We start from the raw sequence: 17,886 nt of genomic DNA on the forward strand, positions 1-17,886 counted from the left end.
TTAGTTTCCCTTAAGCCTTAGTATGCTCATAGCATTTTTAATACACAAATAAACGTGCATTAATACATATTCTTCTAAGTATGTTTATTGATGCATACTTGGATATTAAATTACGTAGGTTTAATCACATCTTGACTATATAGATGTGCACGTGTGTAACATTTCCCACATGTCCGCATGTGTACATTTATATATGTCAAATGAACTAAAGCATGGGTAATCGCATATCCATATAGGTATTAATATCCAAATATTTTATTTATTTAAGATTTGATGTCACATAAAAAATGATGAAATTTATTTAACTTCGTATAAATCATTTTGGTTAAAGACGATGAATCTACCAAGCTTGCCTTAACAGATATAAGTGATGACCAAGAGTGGGTCCTTAAACCAAAACCAATCAGTCTCCCTAAAGAATAACCCAAGGCATGACTCAATAACTCAAACAGCTTTAAATCCCATGACCAAATGTACATCCATGCCTAGTGATATCTTCCCTCCCCTCTCAAAGGACGATCATCTCCTGCAACCACTCAGTCAAGAATTTGGCACATAATCATCACCCTGATCATAATATATATGCAATAAATCAAAGTAAAACTCACAATATAGACATTACATAATAACATTTCATTTATACAATCTGAATACATGAAATATGTACATCGACGGTAACATAACAAAACATAATACAGTTTCGGTGAATGGGATGTGACGAAAAGCATACCCATTCTATTTCACTGCAAATACTTAGAAGGTAGCAGCCCCTTGTAAAGTAAGTAGAGTGAGTGCAGGACAGCACACTTTTAACTGTTGGCACAGCTTGTTGCTTGTTTGGGCCGAGGAATATAGAGTTAGGTGGCAAAACCTGTGGGGCAAAACCTGTGAACCAACAGCCCCCCCAAACAAACCTTGATGGCAACACATAATTGTCTTAATTAAATTGACGATGGAGTCGATACAAGGAATTGTCATTAACATGCCCTCATCTTTCCAGTTCGTAACTGTGCTGTAAAATGAGAGCAATTCTACAAGTAATTGAAAGTGCATTTGCCAACAGAAAAAATTCATTGACAACAACAAATAAAAATATATATAATGGAGACAATAATTCTACAAGGCATTCTCATTTTACTTAGCACTCTTCCTCCCTCCCATTTGATAGACCCCAATAGATTATACTCAGTATAGAAAGCTGTGATTACTTAAAATATATGAAATCTCGCAAATCCCTATTATATGAGTTTTCACAATGTGTTGAAAAAATTCACGAGGTTAGCACTCTATCCAAAAAAATCCTCAAATTGGAAGAGGAAAAGAAAGCAAAATTAGGTTGTACTAGAAATATTTACAAACTTAAAAATTTATTGCCAACAACCAGACAACTGTCTTCAAAATCTTTTATTGCTATAATAGAACATAAGCAGCTATACATAATGCAAAAAGGTCCTCTGAAAATTTGATAGAAGATTCCTTGCACAATAGCCTCTACAGCAATAAGAAATACTATACCGATTGACACACATTCTGAGTTGTCTTATGCAACCTTAGTAGATATCTGACTTTTAGAGGGGTTTGTTGAAATGGAATCTCGTAGAGGGCAATGTTTTCTCTTCCTCAGCTTCGGCAAAGTCAAAATCCATGAAGGGACTTCACAACCAGAGGCTACCATGACATTAGCTATATTACGCAAAAAGGCAACATCATCTTCTGTATACATGGTTATCGCTTCCCCTGTTCGCCCTGCTCTTCCACAACGACCTGCAATGTATGAATGATTATCATATTTGTTTAGTAGAACATGATTATATAAAAATAATAAAATTAGCTTGTTTAAAATAGTGCGAAAGAAACAAGGCTATGGATTACAAGCATTTATAAGATTAAACATTGAAAAAAGGTTAAATACATGCCCGTAATTAACTAACTTGGCACTAAAATGCATAGAAAATACCAATACGATGGATGTATGCAGCAGCTGATTCGGGAAAATCATAATTAATGACACAGTTGACACCCTTAAAGTCCATTCCTCGAGCAATGACATCAGTTGCAATTAAAACCCATGTTTTACCCTCACGAAATTTCTCCACCGCGCTTTCACGCTGCAGACTCCAAATAAATGGGTTTCCTTAGGAACTTACTTTTCTAGCTGCTGCATTGAAGAAAAGATAAACAGATTAATGACAGCATGTCCATACCTGTGCCTGAGTGAGATCAGCATGGATGTTGCCAACTTTTATTTGATCAAATACTAGCTCTTTGTAAAGTTCTTTTGCTCGTTCTTTACTTTGGACAAATATCAATATAGGAGGTCTCAAACTCTGCCAATGAAAGACATCTCATCTCCATTATTCCGTTTCATTAGGAAACTCGCTGAAGAATTTTAGATGTACACAGTATCATCTAGCAGATACCTTACATCTTAATATAAACTAAATAAACCATTAAAAGAAACCAAAATATTCCCAACATGATATATAGTCAATACTGCTACATGATATGATCAACATTGGAGTAAAAACAAACACACAATTTTTTTTTTAAAAAAAATTCCTTTGATTTCTACTTATTTACATTATAGTTTCCATTTAAAATATTTCCTCTTCAAACTCACCAATTGAAAGTTGCATGAATTCTATTGAACTTGATATGTCGGATACTGGAATTAGATTACAATTTCCTTTTAGTTGACTGGTGATGAATTTTTCTGGGGTTAAGCTATGGTTTTTAACAGAATTGCACATAACACAAGACAGCCCAAAACTATGGATTGATGGTGAATATATTTTCAGGTAACATTCATATTGCAGCAGGAGCTCATTTTGAAGCCTTGGGCATGTGACTGTACTAATGTAAGAATAGCATCCCAGTAAATGAAATGCATGCACCAGTATGTACATGTATATTAAGGTTGATTTTATGTGATCTTCCTAGACAGGTGACAGCTTTCCTGTTCACAACTTTAATTTTGAAATTTGACATGGGATAAGTAGCATTGATTGGATCATATAAATATTTCTGTTAATATGTGTAGGCATTTAGTATATATATGTTGAGCAATTCTGTAGAAAGAAAAACCATTTTCCTGTTCTTTTTTATAAATCAACTGTAGATTGGAGCATAACTCCAAAGATCAAAGAAACCTCTACCAACCTATTAATTCTACTCAACCAAATAATAAGAAATTTACAGAAGTCCATTATTATCCACAAACAAGGTGTGATGTGGAGAGACGCAGAAAGTTTATGAACTTGAGACAGTAGTTATAATAATATTGGCTTGCATTTGTTTTTACATACAGCTTCTACCCACTTTTAAGCTTAGTTGCCGATTCAGAATACGAATCCGATACTGGCATTTTATATATATATATTGAGCAATTCTGTAGAAAGAAAAACCATTTCCCTCTTCTTTTTTATAAATCAAATGTAGATTGGAGCATAGCTCCAAAGATCAAAGAAACCTCTACCAACCTATTAATTCTACTGAACCAAATAATAAGAAATTTACAGAAGGCCGTTATTATCCACCAACAAGGTTTGGTGTGGAGAGAAGCAGAAAGTTTATGAACTTGAGACAGTAGTTATAATAATATTGTCTTGCGTTTGTTTTTACATACAGCTTCTACCCACTTCTAAGCTTAGTTGCCTATTTGGAATATGAATCTGATACAGGCACGTGAATCGGATCCATGGATTGACAATTTGTTTTACCCAATTAGGATTATATACATGTTGCCAAGTTTTAGTCTTACCCCTTTAAAAGCTTTAAGTCTTTGGTATGAAAGTGAGTGTATGTCCAAGTGTGATGTCTAAGTGTCCTTTAGGTCACTTACTTCTCATCTTTCCCGAAGCACTCTGCTTTCTTTGTTTTCCAGGTCTCCCTTGCATTATCTTTACCTAATCTTTCTAAGCAAGTTTCCTGTTTTTCCGATATGCACAGGTTTAGGTGATCTAGGCATGGTTGGGGTGTGTTTTGGCATCCTCCTGACGAGAAGTAAGTGTTCCTTATTTCATTCTCTACTATCTTACCCTAACATTTCATATCCCACAATTTCCGAGCTTTCAAGTTGTTTTTCCCCTTGAGCAAACTCTATCAAGTGAGTATCCGAAGCACGAAGTCGTGACAGTGATTAATAGACTGTGAATATGATTATGTCATGCCCAAAGGCCTATGAAGCTATAATTCGAAGCCAGGATGAATCCCATTCAAATTCATGAAGGTAAAATCAAGTGTTGTGAGGGAACACAGGTCTATGGTTTTTCTGTTGCATATTCATGAAAATGAAGTTGTTCAGTTATGTTTCCAAAGCTATATGAACTTGAGCCAAATCTGAAGCCCAATGATCAAATTGTGTGAGCACGACGTTGAATGAATCATTTAGGGCTTTAATTGAAAATGGGTATATATGATTTTATTTCTTGTTTTAAAATATAGATATAAATGATTCTTATTTCTTGAATATATATTATATTTGTGAAAATCAATATGGTCCTTATATTATTAGGAATATTGAATTTGTGATAATTTTGTATTAGTCGATAAGGCTAACATCATGGAAGATTAAAGGGATCCATATCATGGGGTATGAGAGGCATTAAGGTCTCCATCTAACTGCCATGACTAGGATCAATAGATAATCTCCATGTGCCAGAATATTCTCATGATGTCAACATATGCATATGTGATTGGCCTTGGATAGAGGATGTCCCGTCCAAGAAGAATCTTAAGGGTTTCTCTTTAAGGAAGACAGTGGAATAACTAAGGGTGTTAGGAAACCCAATTTGGATATGCATTTAAGATTGGGGTTTAGGCTAAAGGGTAGATTAGTGTAGTTAGATTTATTATTTAAGTTCTAACATTTATTTTGCAAGTATTACTTGTCCCAAACTAATCCTAATAGTGGGGACATTACATACCACTTGGTACGAGCTAGAGTCGTTGCACCAAAGATCGACCTATCAATGCCCGATACAACCTCTAGACTTATAGAACACGGGAGGCAGTTAAACCATGTCACGAATCTCTAAGGGAACGTTGGCAATTAGTCCAACAAACTCTCTATTTTAGCTCTCTATGTTTCTATGCTATGGAAATTTCTTTATGTTTCAAAAAGCAGTTTAATCTTTTTTACTAAATTGTTTACTTTTTTCCAAATCTGATTCTTTCCCAACTTTTTCAAAAAAAAATTGTACTTTTGGTTTACCAATTTTATCCCCAAAGCTACCAAGCTTTGTACCCTTCCCTTAGAAAAAAGATGGTTTTAATTTTAGTTTGTTGTATTGCATATCTAAGATCCTTAGCTTCTAGGTTGGAAAGAAAGTTTCCTCGAATAACTTGAAGAATAGTTTTACTATATATCTATTTCATATTTTGTCGCATCGAAAGGTGCAAATTGAACATTAACAACCCAATACTACTTGTAGACTAGTCAAGTGTAGGTAATGGATATATTTCTTCAATAGCTCCAGTATCTTTTGGATCACAGTGTCTTATTTAAGTTTATGAATATGTCATGACAAAGTGAAGAGGATCAAATGAGAAATGATGCGATCACCATTCATAAGAAGGTACAAAAACAAAAGACTTTGTAACGTATCTTCATAAAGAAGTATCTCAATTAGATGGAGATAATTCTGAATTCGGAAGAACATTTTCATGAGCAACAAAAAAATAATGAGCTTGTCCTTGTTTTTTCCTAAATGATAATTCATGCCATCCTAAAACGTGGAAATCCTTGAAAATTTTGTGAAGGTCTTTAGGATGTGAGATAAGATTAAAGTCCTAAATCAAACAAAGGGATGGGTATTTATTCCAAGCCATTAATAGTTTTGTTTAGCTTCTTGCCCATAGGTAGGTGTTGCCTTAATCTAGATTCCTGATGCGATAATTTTTATTTCATATTGTATCATTTAAGTTTCATCTACTAAATGTTGGATGATGATAGATTTGACTCTACCACCCACAAAAAAAAAGATAATCAAATCAAAATATCTACTATAGGCTCTACACTTCACCTAAAATTAAAGGTTTTCTTACAGTCCCTACAAAGAGCCTACTGTTGCGAGCCTAAAAACTCAATTTTCATACTTACCTTCGCTCACTTTCATTAAAGTGGGCATCATTTGTGGACGACTCCCCTGGTCAATTTGAAAAGGTTGTCATGTCATGATCTTTATTCTTCAAATGACATCCTCTGCAAGATGACAATGATCACCATCAACCAATAAAGAATAATAACAATGTTTGAGATGATGTCCATGGCATCAAGAAACAAAAAGAATGGGAATATGGTTGTCTATTGTTTTCTATGCCTTGGCATGGATGAGTAGGACTTGCACCCAGCAACATAGGCAAGATAAAGTACTATCAAAGTTCTAAAGCTTTAATTGTCACATAAATAATGGGTTATGGGTACACTTTCTCTATGCTTGAGCAACTTGAAATCTCTGCCAGCAGTGTACGAGTGGCAATGGTCTTGACACACACCACTTGGATTTCCACCGTAGATTCATAAGTTGGCATAAGTATGCAATTTTCTGCCTTGACAAAAGCAGCCCAAAATTTGGCCACAGATAAGTGAGAAGTGGCAAAAGTAAGGTTGACCACACTTCTCTATAGTTATACCCTAGTGAAGAGGAGGAACATGTATCTCAAACCAGTTCCCCTTTCACAACTTTTATTGTGGGTGTTGCTGACTGGTCAATAAAGTTCATGGATAGTTTGTTGCAGCAATCACCAATATGAATCCCAAATTCATTCAACTTGTTCATTTTTTATACTACGATAGAACAGCATAGGGAACTGAAGTCAATAGAGGTAGAACATTCCCAGCATCAAAGATAAATGTTTCAATTCTATGCATAAAGTAAATAATTGCGTTGCATTTTCTTTTGCTTTGGATGTGTGCAACAGATTGTTCACAGCCATGCTGCAAATGAGATTTATAGGTATTGAGAGAAAAAAGCAAACTAATTGAAATACACATAATGTACACCTTCGAAATACTATGGTAAAATAATGAATGTGTTATATAAGACCAAGAGCTCAATGTATACATAAGAATAAAACAAAGTTTCCTTAGGAAATGATCGTAAAGAATAGAAACATTCTATTCTAGTGAAAAGAAAGCTAAAGAAAGCTAACGGATAACTACAGACCAACTAATATTAGAAACATTGTAATATTTACAATAGATTACAAAATAGATAACCATTAACTAATAATAGAAGCTTATCTACTATCGTAATACCCTTCCGTAATGGTTAATCTATCCACAACACCAGGCTGTCCTCTAAATTTAACAAACTTATCAAGACCAAGAGGCTTGGTGAGAATGTTTGCAGTCTAATCCGTGGTAGGAACATAATGCAAATCTTTTGTCCCGTCTTCAACCAGCTATCGTATGTATTGAAAACGAACATCCACATGCTTGTTTCGTTCATGGAAGACTGGATTATGTGCTAATTTGATAACGCCTTCGTTATCAACAAACAAAGTGGTTGGTCCTACAAGTGACATCTGCATATCCCCAAGCATCTGATGATGCCAAACAACTTCACGACCTACCTTGATTGTCCCTCTATATTCAGCCTCTGTAGAGGAGAGAGAAATTGTTTATTGCTTCTTGTTCGTCCATGTGATGGCACTGGATCCCAAACTGAACACATATCCAAAAGTTAACTATTTGTCATCAACAGAGACTGTCCAAGCTGAATCTGTGAACCCACTGAGTCTAGGATTAGAACTTTGAGAGTAAAGAAGTCCAAAATCTTTACTGCCCTTCACATAACGAAGCACACGCTTTGCTGCCATCCAATGATCAGCCTTAGGAGCTATCATAAAACGTGAGATATAGCTCACTACGAAACTGATATCAAGCCTTGTAACAGAGAGGTAAATGAGGTTGCCTACTAGTTGCTTGTATGTAGTATCATCAACGAGAGAAGAATCAAACTTGGCTAATAACCTGAGACCTTTCTCCATGGGTGTAGATGCAGGCTTGCAATCCTGCATATGGAATTTTTCTAATAGAGCCCTAGCATATTTGGACTAAGAGATGAATATACCAGAAGATTGTTGTCAAACTTCAACACCTAGGCAATAGTGCATGAGCCCAAGGTCAATCTTATCAAAAGACTGGCATAAATTTTGTTTGATTCCCTAAATCAAAGATGTCGAACTACCAGTGATGATCAAATCATCCGCATAAATAACTAGAAGAATGATGTCATTGTCGATAGTCTTGATGTACAAATTTGAGTTTGAAGAACTCCTCTATAAACCTTGATCACTGAGATACTTATCAACTTTCATGTACCATGCCCTAGGGGCCTACTTCAAGCCATAAAGAACTTTCACTAATTTGAGAACCTAATGTTCTTTACCGGCAACCATGAAACCAAGAGTTGCATCATATATACCTCTTCACGAAGATCACAATTCAGGAAAGCACTCTTGATGTCCATCTGATGGATCTTCTGGCCAAACTGTGTTGCCATGGCTAGGACTAATCTAATTGTGCTCATTTGTGCAGTAGGAGCAAAAGTCTCCTCATAATCAATGCCTTGACGCTAAGAAAAGTCCTTTGCAACTAAACGAGCTTTGTACTTATCCAAAGTACCATCAGATTTGTATTTGAAGTCTAACTCCCAAATCATGAACCTTCATAGGTTGGTCTGTTGGATCAAGAACAAGAGAAAAAAGAATGAATGGTCCCCACTGCTCATCAAAGACTACACGACCGTACAGGAGACAAGATGTCTTGGTGTCAATCAAGCAATGGGCTTTGTAAAGACTATTGTATCCAGCAAGCATGAGTTTTTTACTCTTAGTGTCCAACTTGATGTGTGATGCATCAAGGATCCAAACAAAAGCAAGAGAACCAAAAACCATCAGGTGAGTGATTTTGAGCTTGCTACCTGACCAGGCCTCTTCCAGAGTCTTACCTTTGACCACTATTATGGGTGACCGGTTCAAAAGATAAACTGCAGTGTTAATTGCTTCTATCCAGAACTTCTTCGAAACATGTCTATGTTCAAGCATGGATTGAACCATCTTGGTGATTGTTTTGTTCCAACATTCAATTAAACTATATTGTTGTGGTGTGTGGGGTGTGGTTAACTATCGTTTGATTCCATGAGTATCCAAGAAGTTAGAGAATTTATTAGAAAAAAAATCTCCCCCATTGTCTGACCTAAGAGTAATAACAGATTTCCCAGACTCTTTCTCAACTAAAGGTTTAAACTTCTGAAATACAGGAAATCCATCTAATTTCTTTTTAAGAAAATGTACCCACATTTTTCTATTGAAATCATCCACGAACAACAGAAAATACTTGGACCCAAGAAAAAAAGGAGTAGCCATAGGGTCGCAGATATCGACATGAAAAAGCTGAAGTACCTGAGAAGCTCGCCATGAATCGCCACTAGTGAGAGGTGTGCGATGTTGTTTCCCAGTCTGGCATGCATCACAAACTCCAAGTTGTTGGGTCTGAATCTCTGGCGAACCGAGGACAAGTGCTTCCCAAGCAAGCTAAGAGAGATAATGCACATTTAAGTGCCCATACTACTAACGCCAAAGTGTGATAACACAAGACCATCGAGCAGCCATAGCTAAGTGCTGAGAATCACCAAAATTAAAAAGTCAGAAAAGACAATGATCCTCACAACCCACTGTAACAATAGACTAAGTTGCCCTATCAGTGATGGTACACTAATGTGATCTAAAGGTGACATCAACGTGTGGAGAATGTTGCAGGGACTGACTAACTGAGAGTGGATCTAGTTCCATCCCTGGAACGTAGTATACATCGACGATAATCAAATTCCTCCCGATAGACTGAATCTGAATGTTGCCTTTGCCAACAACAGTGTCCTCTTCTCTGCCACCAAAAATAACAGAATCTGAATAAGGCCGATAGTCAATGAACCAATCTCTGCAGTGGGTGAAATGACAAGAGGCACCTGAATCAATGTACCAAGCTAACGACTTCACATGATCTACGAGTCTTTTAGCCATGAAGGCGTAAAAGGCAGATTCCGTCTACTCGGTGTGCTCTACACTATTTGCTTTGGGTTCTGAACCTCATTGCTTAGATTGTGAAGCTAAACGTTTCCGACATTCAACCATCATGTGACCATTCTTGTGGCAATAGTTGCATTGAATGTTCTTTTTCCTAGAGACTTTTGAAGCTGGAGCAAAAGACTTCTGCTAAGAAGACTATTGAGACTAGTCTTTATCCTTCCAAAAGGATTTTGCAGCACATGCTTGCTCTGTGGAGTTGGAGCTGAAATTGCTACCGAAGAGTTGTTTCCACTGATCTTGTTGAAGCAGAAGTGTGCAGAGATTTGTGAACTTCAGATCAACACTAGTAGAAGTGATGTGGAGAGTCTCGATAAAATGCTCGTACGACTTGGGTAAACTTTTGAGGGTTATGACCACAATGTCCTCTTCCTCCATCTTGCGTCCAATGGCAAGCAACTGATCACGGATTTCTTGAATCCTATTCAAGTGTTCCTAAAGTGATTTCCATTCATCCATGATAATAGAAAACAGAGCTATCTTGAGAAAGAAGGCTTTGCTTTGTCTGAAGTCTCATGAAGTTTCTTGAGATACTTCCATATCTCAGCAGTTGTCTTGTCAAATGGAATCTCACGGAGCTAATCATCGGCTATAGATAATTTGAGAAGCATCACCACCTCCCAATTATTTAGATCCAATACATTTTTATCAATACCAAGTGCAGTCAGACATTGTCTAACACCCAGAACAATCTAATCAATATCCTGATATTCAAAGATTGCTAGTATCCACTGCTTCCAAGTGTCATAATTCTGACCATTGAGTTTTGATTTGCTCTCAAGCGAAATATTAGTCAAAGATGCCATAGCACGCTTTCCAATGAAAAAGCGTGAAAAGTTGTAAAGGTGTGTACTTTGAGGCAAAAAACGAAAGACCCAAAAAAATTGAATGGGTACCCAGAAGAGAGCTTGAAAAAACCCAAAACAAATATTGTCAATTTCTAGATACGCTGGCTCAAAAATTGAGGCACCCAGAAAAATCTAATGAAACCCCAATTGAGCTATCAAAAACCCCACCAAGAACCTATGTTCAAAAAAAATTGAGCCCAAAAATTAGGGTTTCAAACAAAAACCTCCTGGGCTGGAAAAAGCTTGAAATTAATGGCAAATCTGCAACAAAAAACACAATTTATGGGCGCGAATCTGTTACTGAGGATTTTGAGAAACCCTTGGCATCACTCCCAACCCTAGATGTGCAGAAAAAATGGACGAAAATGCCCAAAAAAAGTCATGTTTATTCGAAAATGCTCAAAAAAGATGTGAATATTGATGATCAATATTCTTAGACAAACCCTAGTGCGAGGCAAATATTTTAGAAAAATAATTTTAAAAATAGGGTCTGATAATTTCAGAAGAAATTATGATTTTCAAAAAAATTTAAAGAAATGGCTCTAATACCATATTATGGTAAAATAATTAATGTGTTATTAACAGAGACTGAGAGATTAATATATACAAAAGAATAAAACAATGTTTCCTTAGGAAACTATCATAAAGAATAGAAACATTCTATTCTAGCTAAAAGAAAGCTAAAGAAAGCTACTAGATAACTACAAACTCACTAATATTAGAAACATTCTAATATTTGGAATAGATTACAAATAGAAAAACCATTAACTAATAATAGAAGCTTATCTATTATCTTAATACGAACTAGCTAAAATGGAGACCAACTAATTATTGAAAACAAGAATTGAAGGAATAACAACACATCGATAACACATGATTCCGTAAAAATTAAAATGTTAGGATGTACGCAAAGCAACAACCTAAGTAGATGGATAACCTCAATACAAAGCTTGATGGTAAACCCGCTACTAATTTAATTGATTGTATTATAAACATATGTTCAATAGTCAATTTGGCTTGAACAACAGTTTTCATAACAAAGCGTAGCATTCACTCGCATGTTACGATGAATAGATTTAAAAGATTTGAGGATAATAAGAAAAACATTTGAAGCAACCTCTACGTAAGCAAGAAGGGAGAAATACTTAAAAGCAGAGCAGTATTTTAACAAAACATCATAAATAAAACTAACTGAAGTGGCCCTAAAAAGAGCGCCGATCCACTGCTTGGAGATAGAACACTGGAAATAACCATTATCGTAAATAAATACTGTTAAAAATAGCAACATGCAGATACATCACTTTTGGATTATGAAATACTTCTCATACTGAAAATTTATGAATCCTCTCGATGCATTAATCACACTTCTTATTTCTTTGCTCACGCTATTACTTTGTTTCTTTGTTGACCAAATTTTAAAACAAAATTTTTCATGGACAAGAAAATTGTTTTTAGTCTTTCATCGAAATGGCTGCTACCAAAAAACCTCTTCAGACAATATAGTATGTCTTTACTTTAAGAATTGTTGCTTCTAGAAGAACAAACTAAATGAACTTGAGAGGTGTTTTAATTCAATAAAAATAAACTCCGAAAACAACAAAATTACCTTGCCTATGGGGGAAAAAACTGTCAACTGACAATAAAAACCAGCCAAATTCAAAAATGGCAGCTCACAAGATCTAATGACAAAACATCAATTTACATTGAAACTGGTGTGTCCCTGCTATTTGTGCAAATGAAGCCCCTCAATAGAAGCTCCTAAAGAGAAACAAGCACAATCTCCGCTGTTCATGTACACAATCTCTGATGCTAATGTATAAGTAGTTTGCAGACTCTGTGAGTACTCTCCGAATTGCGGAGTTCTCTCTAAGTTTTTTTGTTGGGCAAGTATTGACAAGTTTAACTCATGCTTTTATACGTGTACAAAAATATAGGTAAAAAATGTCAATGCAGTTAAAACACTGGTCAAGATGCATTTTCCACATGTTTGTTAGTGTTATTAAACTATGCACTTTCTCTATTGAGATGTCAAATTCTAATTTAATACATTTTGTAATTCAATTTTACAAAAAGAATGTTCCGTTAGGAGATTTTAGTACTTTCTAAGTTGCCAAGTTTATGCTAAGTTTTTGTTGAGTATATGCTGAGTTGAAAATTTTGGGCTTGTCGAGTACTCTCTGAGTCAGAGATTGCAAACTACGCATGTATATATTGCCCCTGGTAGAAAGTTGATCACTGCTGGATTCATGGAAGTTTAAGAACAGCTAGAGAAAATGCAATCACCAATGGAGGGTGAAAATATCAATTTTGAGTGTTTGCAGAATTGATTTTATATGACTTCAAAGAACTTATTTTTATCCTGGTTTGTTTCTTTATCTATATTTTAATGTCAGGTGCCTTATTTTTGAAGAAAATTCATACAATATTTATTTAAGAAACTGGAAGGTTTACACATCAGTTCAAAGGTAGGGTTTTAAAGACATCCTTTCCTATGAGCAACAGTAAGTAGCCCGACATGAGCCTCAATAGGAAAGAATCGTCATCTTTAAATAACAATACCAGTTTAAGTTTGATTGTCAAAGCCAAATTTTATTTGAAAGCCTTCAATTTTCATTACCTGTGAGGGAATGGTGCCATCCAGAAAAGTTGCCTTAAATCTATACCTCCATAAGACAGCAGTAGCAGAGAGACAGACAGTTTGATGAAAAGTTTTGCAGCTATCTCTAAGCAAAAAGAATTTCCTAAAAGAAAATTTTACCAAGAAAGAGGAACAACTAAAAGAGATTGGAAGCTAACTTGAAACCAGTTTCAAAAGCTCCTAGTAGTAGGAAATTTCCAGAAGATGTACTCAATCATCTTATCACCCCCACAAGTAACATGAGCAATGGAATAGACCAGCTTTTGCAAAATCTAATTATCACTAGAAAACCTTGACTTGCAAAGAAATGTCCCAAAACTGTGTTTGAAAGTAATTCTTTATTTTACTGGACCAGAAGCATCTTTGTCTACTCATTTCAGAATACTTCAGTTTATATTTATTGTTTCAGCAAGGGGTAATTGCTGTAATGCATCTCTTTAGTTATTGATAAACTTTGATTCATAATTAAGGGTGGTCATCCTGCCATTCCATTTCCAAAACCCTCTAATTTGATCCCACTCCTTGAATCTGCAACGTAAACGGCAACTTCATATTAATCATTCTCAAATGCTCCTAAAAAGCAGGTACATCTCCCATCATTGGTTAAGATAGCACTAAATGTACAACTTCTGTTTAGCTGTGTTTCTTCATTGTGCAAACAAAAACAGTCCTTTCCTTGCCAACCTAGTACCTATAAAGAAAGCATAATGACAACACAACCAACATAATGACAGAGCATAATTGCTCTAATGCATCTCTTTGGTTATTGATATAGTTTGATTCGTAATGAAGGGCGGTCTTCCTTACATTCCATTTCCAAATCCCTCTAATCTTGTCCCAATCCTTGAAGCTGGAACCTGAAAAGGCAACTTCCTGTTTATCATTCTCGAATGCTCCTAAAAAGAAGGTACATCTCCCGTGCTTAGATAGCACCAAGTGTACCACTGGTGTTTATCTATGTTTTTTACATTGAGCAAACAAAAACAATCCTTTCCTGCCAACCTAATACCTATAAAGAAAGCACAATGACAATGCAACCACAATAAGCCTGCAAAGTCCATACAGCTTATCCAGGTGAATAATCATTGCATGGCCCCTCATGATATCATTTGAAAATTAAGGATTTTAGAAAAAGGTTTCCACACATCCCATATTTACTTGTCATGTTGGTCTGATAGGTATAAGGCATTGGCATTGCCCATTATTATAATATCACAGATATGGTGGCACAAGAATCTTCCATGGAGCTTCACCTCTATCATTCTGACTATCCAAGTCCATTTAGAGCTGTTCCTCATGCTCTAATTTCAAGGTTTCCTAGTGCCTCATCATTCCTCTGACAAGTGAATTTATCCAAAGTTACACAGCTGAACTTTTTAACCCTCTTTGTTCAACCTAAACAAATTTCATATGAAACTATTCTAGTAGTTTATAAGCTGATTGAAAGAGGAAAATGAAAAGAGTAATAGTGGTATTTTCTCTGCTAAGATTCTACCAAATTAACAATCATAACTTTACAGGCAACCCAGGATCCAGGATATTGACAAATTACACCTTCCTCTTATATCTATCCATTATCCAATGCCCTTGATTAGCTACTATGAGTTCAATGCCAAAGAGACCCCTAAAGAGCATATAATTCCACCTGCCTTACGAGTATCCGGTTATGACCTGACCAAACTGGAAAGTCACTGAAGTTAACATTAATAAGTTGGCTATGTCCTGGCAGAAAAATGCCTCTTATTCTGTCCCTCAAGTCTGGCTGTCTCCAAGAAATGGCATACAGCAACAATCACACATAAAAAAGAGGACAACAGCAACCCTGGAAGATGGATCTTTGTAAATGCATATAACAAAAGATTTCCTATTGACACTAAGATATTGATTACATGGTAACAGAAAAATGCCTCTTAGGTGTCCTTCAGTCTGGCTGCCTTCAAGAGATAACCCAGTAAATCAAAGGCAATTATGTATAATTAATGAGGATGACAGCAATCCTGGCAGATAGAGCATTGTAAATGGATAAACCGACAGATTTCCCATTGACATTAATTTTTGTAGTAGCCTGTTGAAAGAGAATCATTACTCCATGGCCAATTTTAGCCAATCTGACATTCCAAATGCAGTTCCATTCAGTTCTTTCAGGATTTTCCATGATTTATATTAAAATTTTCAAATTTAAAGCCTTTCAGATGAATTAATGTATCGTTCTTCCCTCTGATTTAATGTCATTGCTGAAGGTTTTTATTTAAGGGCACGGCCGGTATACATAAAATGATAAGCATGCACCTTGTACAGTTACATCATATAAGTGCCTCATTAAGGCAGGTTCATGCACCCTAGAAATGCCTAAAGCTAGTGATTTACAAAAAAAGGATAAAAACAAAACCACAAAAGAAGATATAAATGCAGAATATAGAGAACACAAAAGATGGAAGTGCTGCACATCAGCAAATCAATTCCACTAATAAAATCATAATGGCATACCTCCTTGAAAATTTGCCTGAGGGCAAGAAGTTTGCCTTCCTCACTTCCAACAAATAGCAGTCTTTGTTGTATCAACTGTGAAGCTGAATTTCTGGAGTTTTACATGGAGCATAGATCAACAACCAGAAATAGTGCATAATGGAAAGAAACCTATTTAATCCTTCAGAATGTTAAATGCTTATAACTGATTTAGTGTGATATCAAGATGCCTTAGAAAGACCGAACATAAGGAAACTGGAGAAGAGTTACTGAACACTGACTAAATATAACTCACTTTCTACCAACAAGTATTCGAATTGGATCATGCATGATGGTCCGAGCAAGCTCCTCAACAGAATCAGGTAAAGTAGCACTGAATAACGAGCGGACAACTGAAGGACTCGAACAAGCGTTTACAACTGAATCAATTTGTTCAACAAACCCAAGTTCAAACAACTTATCTGACTCGTCAAGAATAAGATATTCAACACTGCATCAACAGAATTACAATCCAATCACTGATTATTTGGACAAAAAGACTTTTAATAATGTACACTTCCCTATATCATCAGCAAACTAATCTACTTGGTAGGATTTCACCAATAAGTCAAATATTCTACAAACACAAGCTAGAATGAAACCTGGCAATGAAGACAATAAATAAAGCATTGTAATTCAAAAGTCAGAATTGGAACCATGGAAATTAAGGTTCCACTTTGCTAATTTTAAAAGAAAGGTAGATCATAAGGACCACAGCAATTAAGAGATAATAATCAGACAGCCCAAATTAATGCCTAAGAAAATAGTGGTTTATGAAGTGCCAAACACCTACCTCTAAATTACAATGGCTCTTTATTGGACCCCTATTCTACATTCAATGTCACAATGAATCAAACTAAAAAGTAGTCATTAAGGCAATATCAAGAAGTTACTAAGGAAACCATTTTCAACAATTTGGTAGAGGGAAGCACTATAAGAGTTGCAGATAAGCTGTAGTATTACTACATTTTGTCATTTTGTTATCCCCACTATATATAAGCTGGTAGCCAGATGAAGCAAACAATTGTAATTAGCAAAATAATTATATTAGTTTTGTTAGTCGGCATAGTTAGTTCACGGATGTAGGTGGTCAAAAGTTTCCAATAGTTGATAGTTTTCAATAACCGTCAACCACTTTATACATTTTTGCTAAACAAAAAAGGGACTGATGTATGTCTCCTTAAAATAATTATGTATGGACTCGTGAATGATGTAGATATTGAGGGATCTTTGTGTAACTGTTATCACATATTCTTTATTGTTTCCACATTCATTATAATACATACTCTGTGATATTTAATCAATTAGACTTTAGATAGTCAACATTTTGCATCATTGCATTCAGATACCCCAGTAGAATACAAATAGAAATTGGTGAAAATGGCTATCTAGCAGAAGAACTAGTACAAGCCAACAAAGAAAGAGAAGACCTCACATGGGATCTTGTAAACCTATGGAACAATCAAGAGGCATATGAGAGGGGAGTTGTAAAAAATTCCATCAATACATAACTTCGTACAACTTGCAAATAAACAACAAAGTAGACTGTCTCTTGAGCCAACAGCAAAGACTCCTTCCACAAAATTTTAGAAATTCAACAAGATCTTCAAGCAAAGAAAGAACAACAAAAGCATCCTTGGCATATACTTCAAAGATAAGAAGAAGGTAATCAAAGGGAAGAATGTGACAACTGACAACTCATCCAGAAATCAATCCCTTAAATCCAAATAAGGATGGAAAAAGATTACAAAGCGGTCAGGAACCATTAGAGCAAAAAGTGAGGTGGTCCCTGAAAATAAGAAAACA

The 17,886-nt window shown here is 35.6% G+C and overlaps 1 protein-coding gene across 2 annotated transcripts in view; it reads right to left on the reverse strand.

The window, feature by feature from the left end:
• Positions 1-233: 233 nt before the first annotated feature.
• Positions 234-17,886, reverse strand: part of LOC149578520 (P-loop containing nucleoside triphosphate hydrolases superfamily protein) — a 63,295-nt gene continuing 45,642 nt past the window's right edge. Inside the window, exons 8-14 of one of the 2 annotated variants that reach the window (XR_016364498.1) lie at positions 16,337-16,531; positions 16,063-16,153; positions 2,205-2,327; positions 1,958-2,108; positions 1,516-1,764; positions 731-1,012; positions 234-526 (exon numbers count right to left, since the gene is read on the reverse strand). Coding sequence is in view for 1 of the 2 variants with exons in the window: in XM_089829590.1 (XP_089685716.1) it covers positions 1,541-1,764; positions 1,958-2,108; positions 2,205-2,327; positions 16,063-16,153; positions 16,337-16,531 (784 nt within the window). In the remaining variant the exon portion in view is untranslated. Of the gene's footprint in view, positions 527-730; positions 1,013-1,350; positions 1,765-1,957; positions 2,109-2,204; positions 2,328-16,062; positions 16,154-16,336; positions 16,532-17,886 lie in introns of those variants that run through there. The other variant, XM_089829590.1, reaches the window with a different exon arrangement.

The sequence above is a fragment of the Cupressus sempervirens genome, chromosome 1, assembly GCF_028749045.1.
Source record: "Cupressus sempervirens isolate cs-2001-9-10 chromosome 1, ASM2874904v1, whole genome shotgun sequence".
NCBI lineage: Eukaryota > Viridiplantae > Streptophyta > Pinopsida > Cupressales > Cupressaceae > Cupressus > Cupressus sempervirens.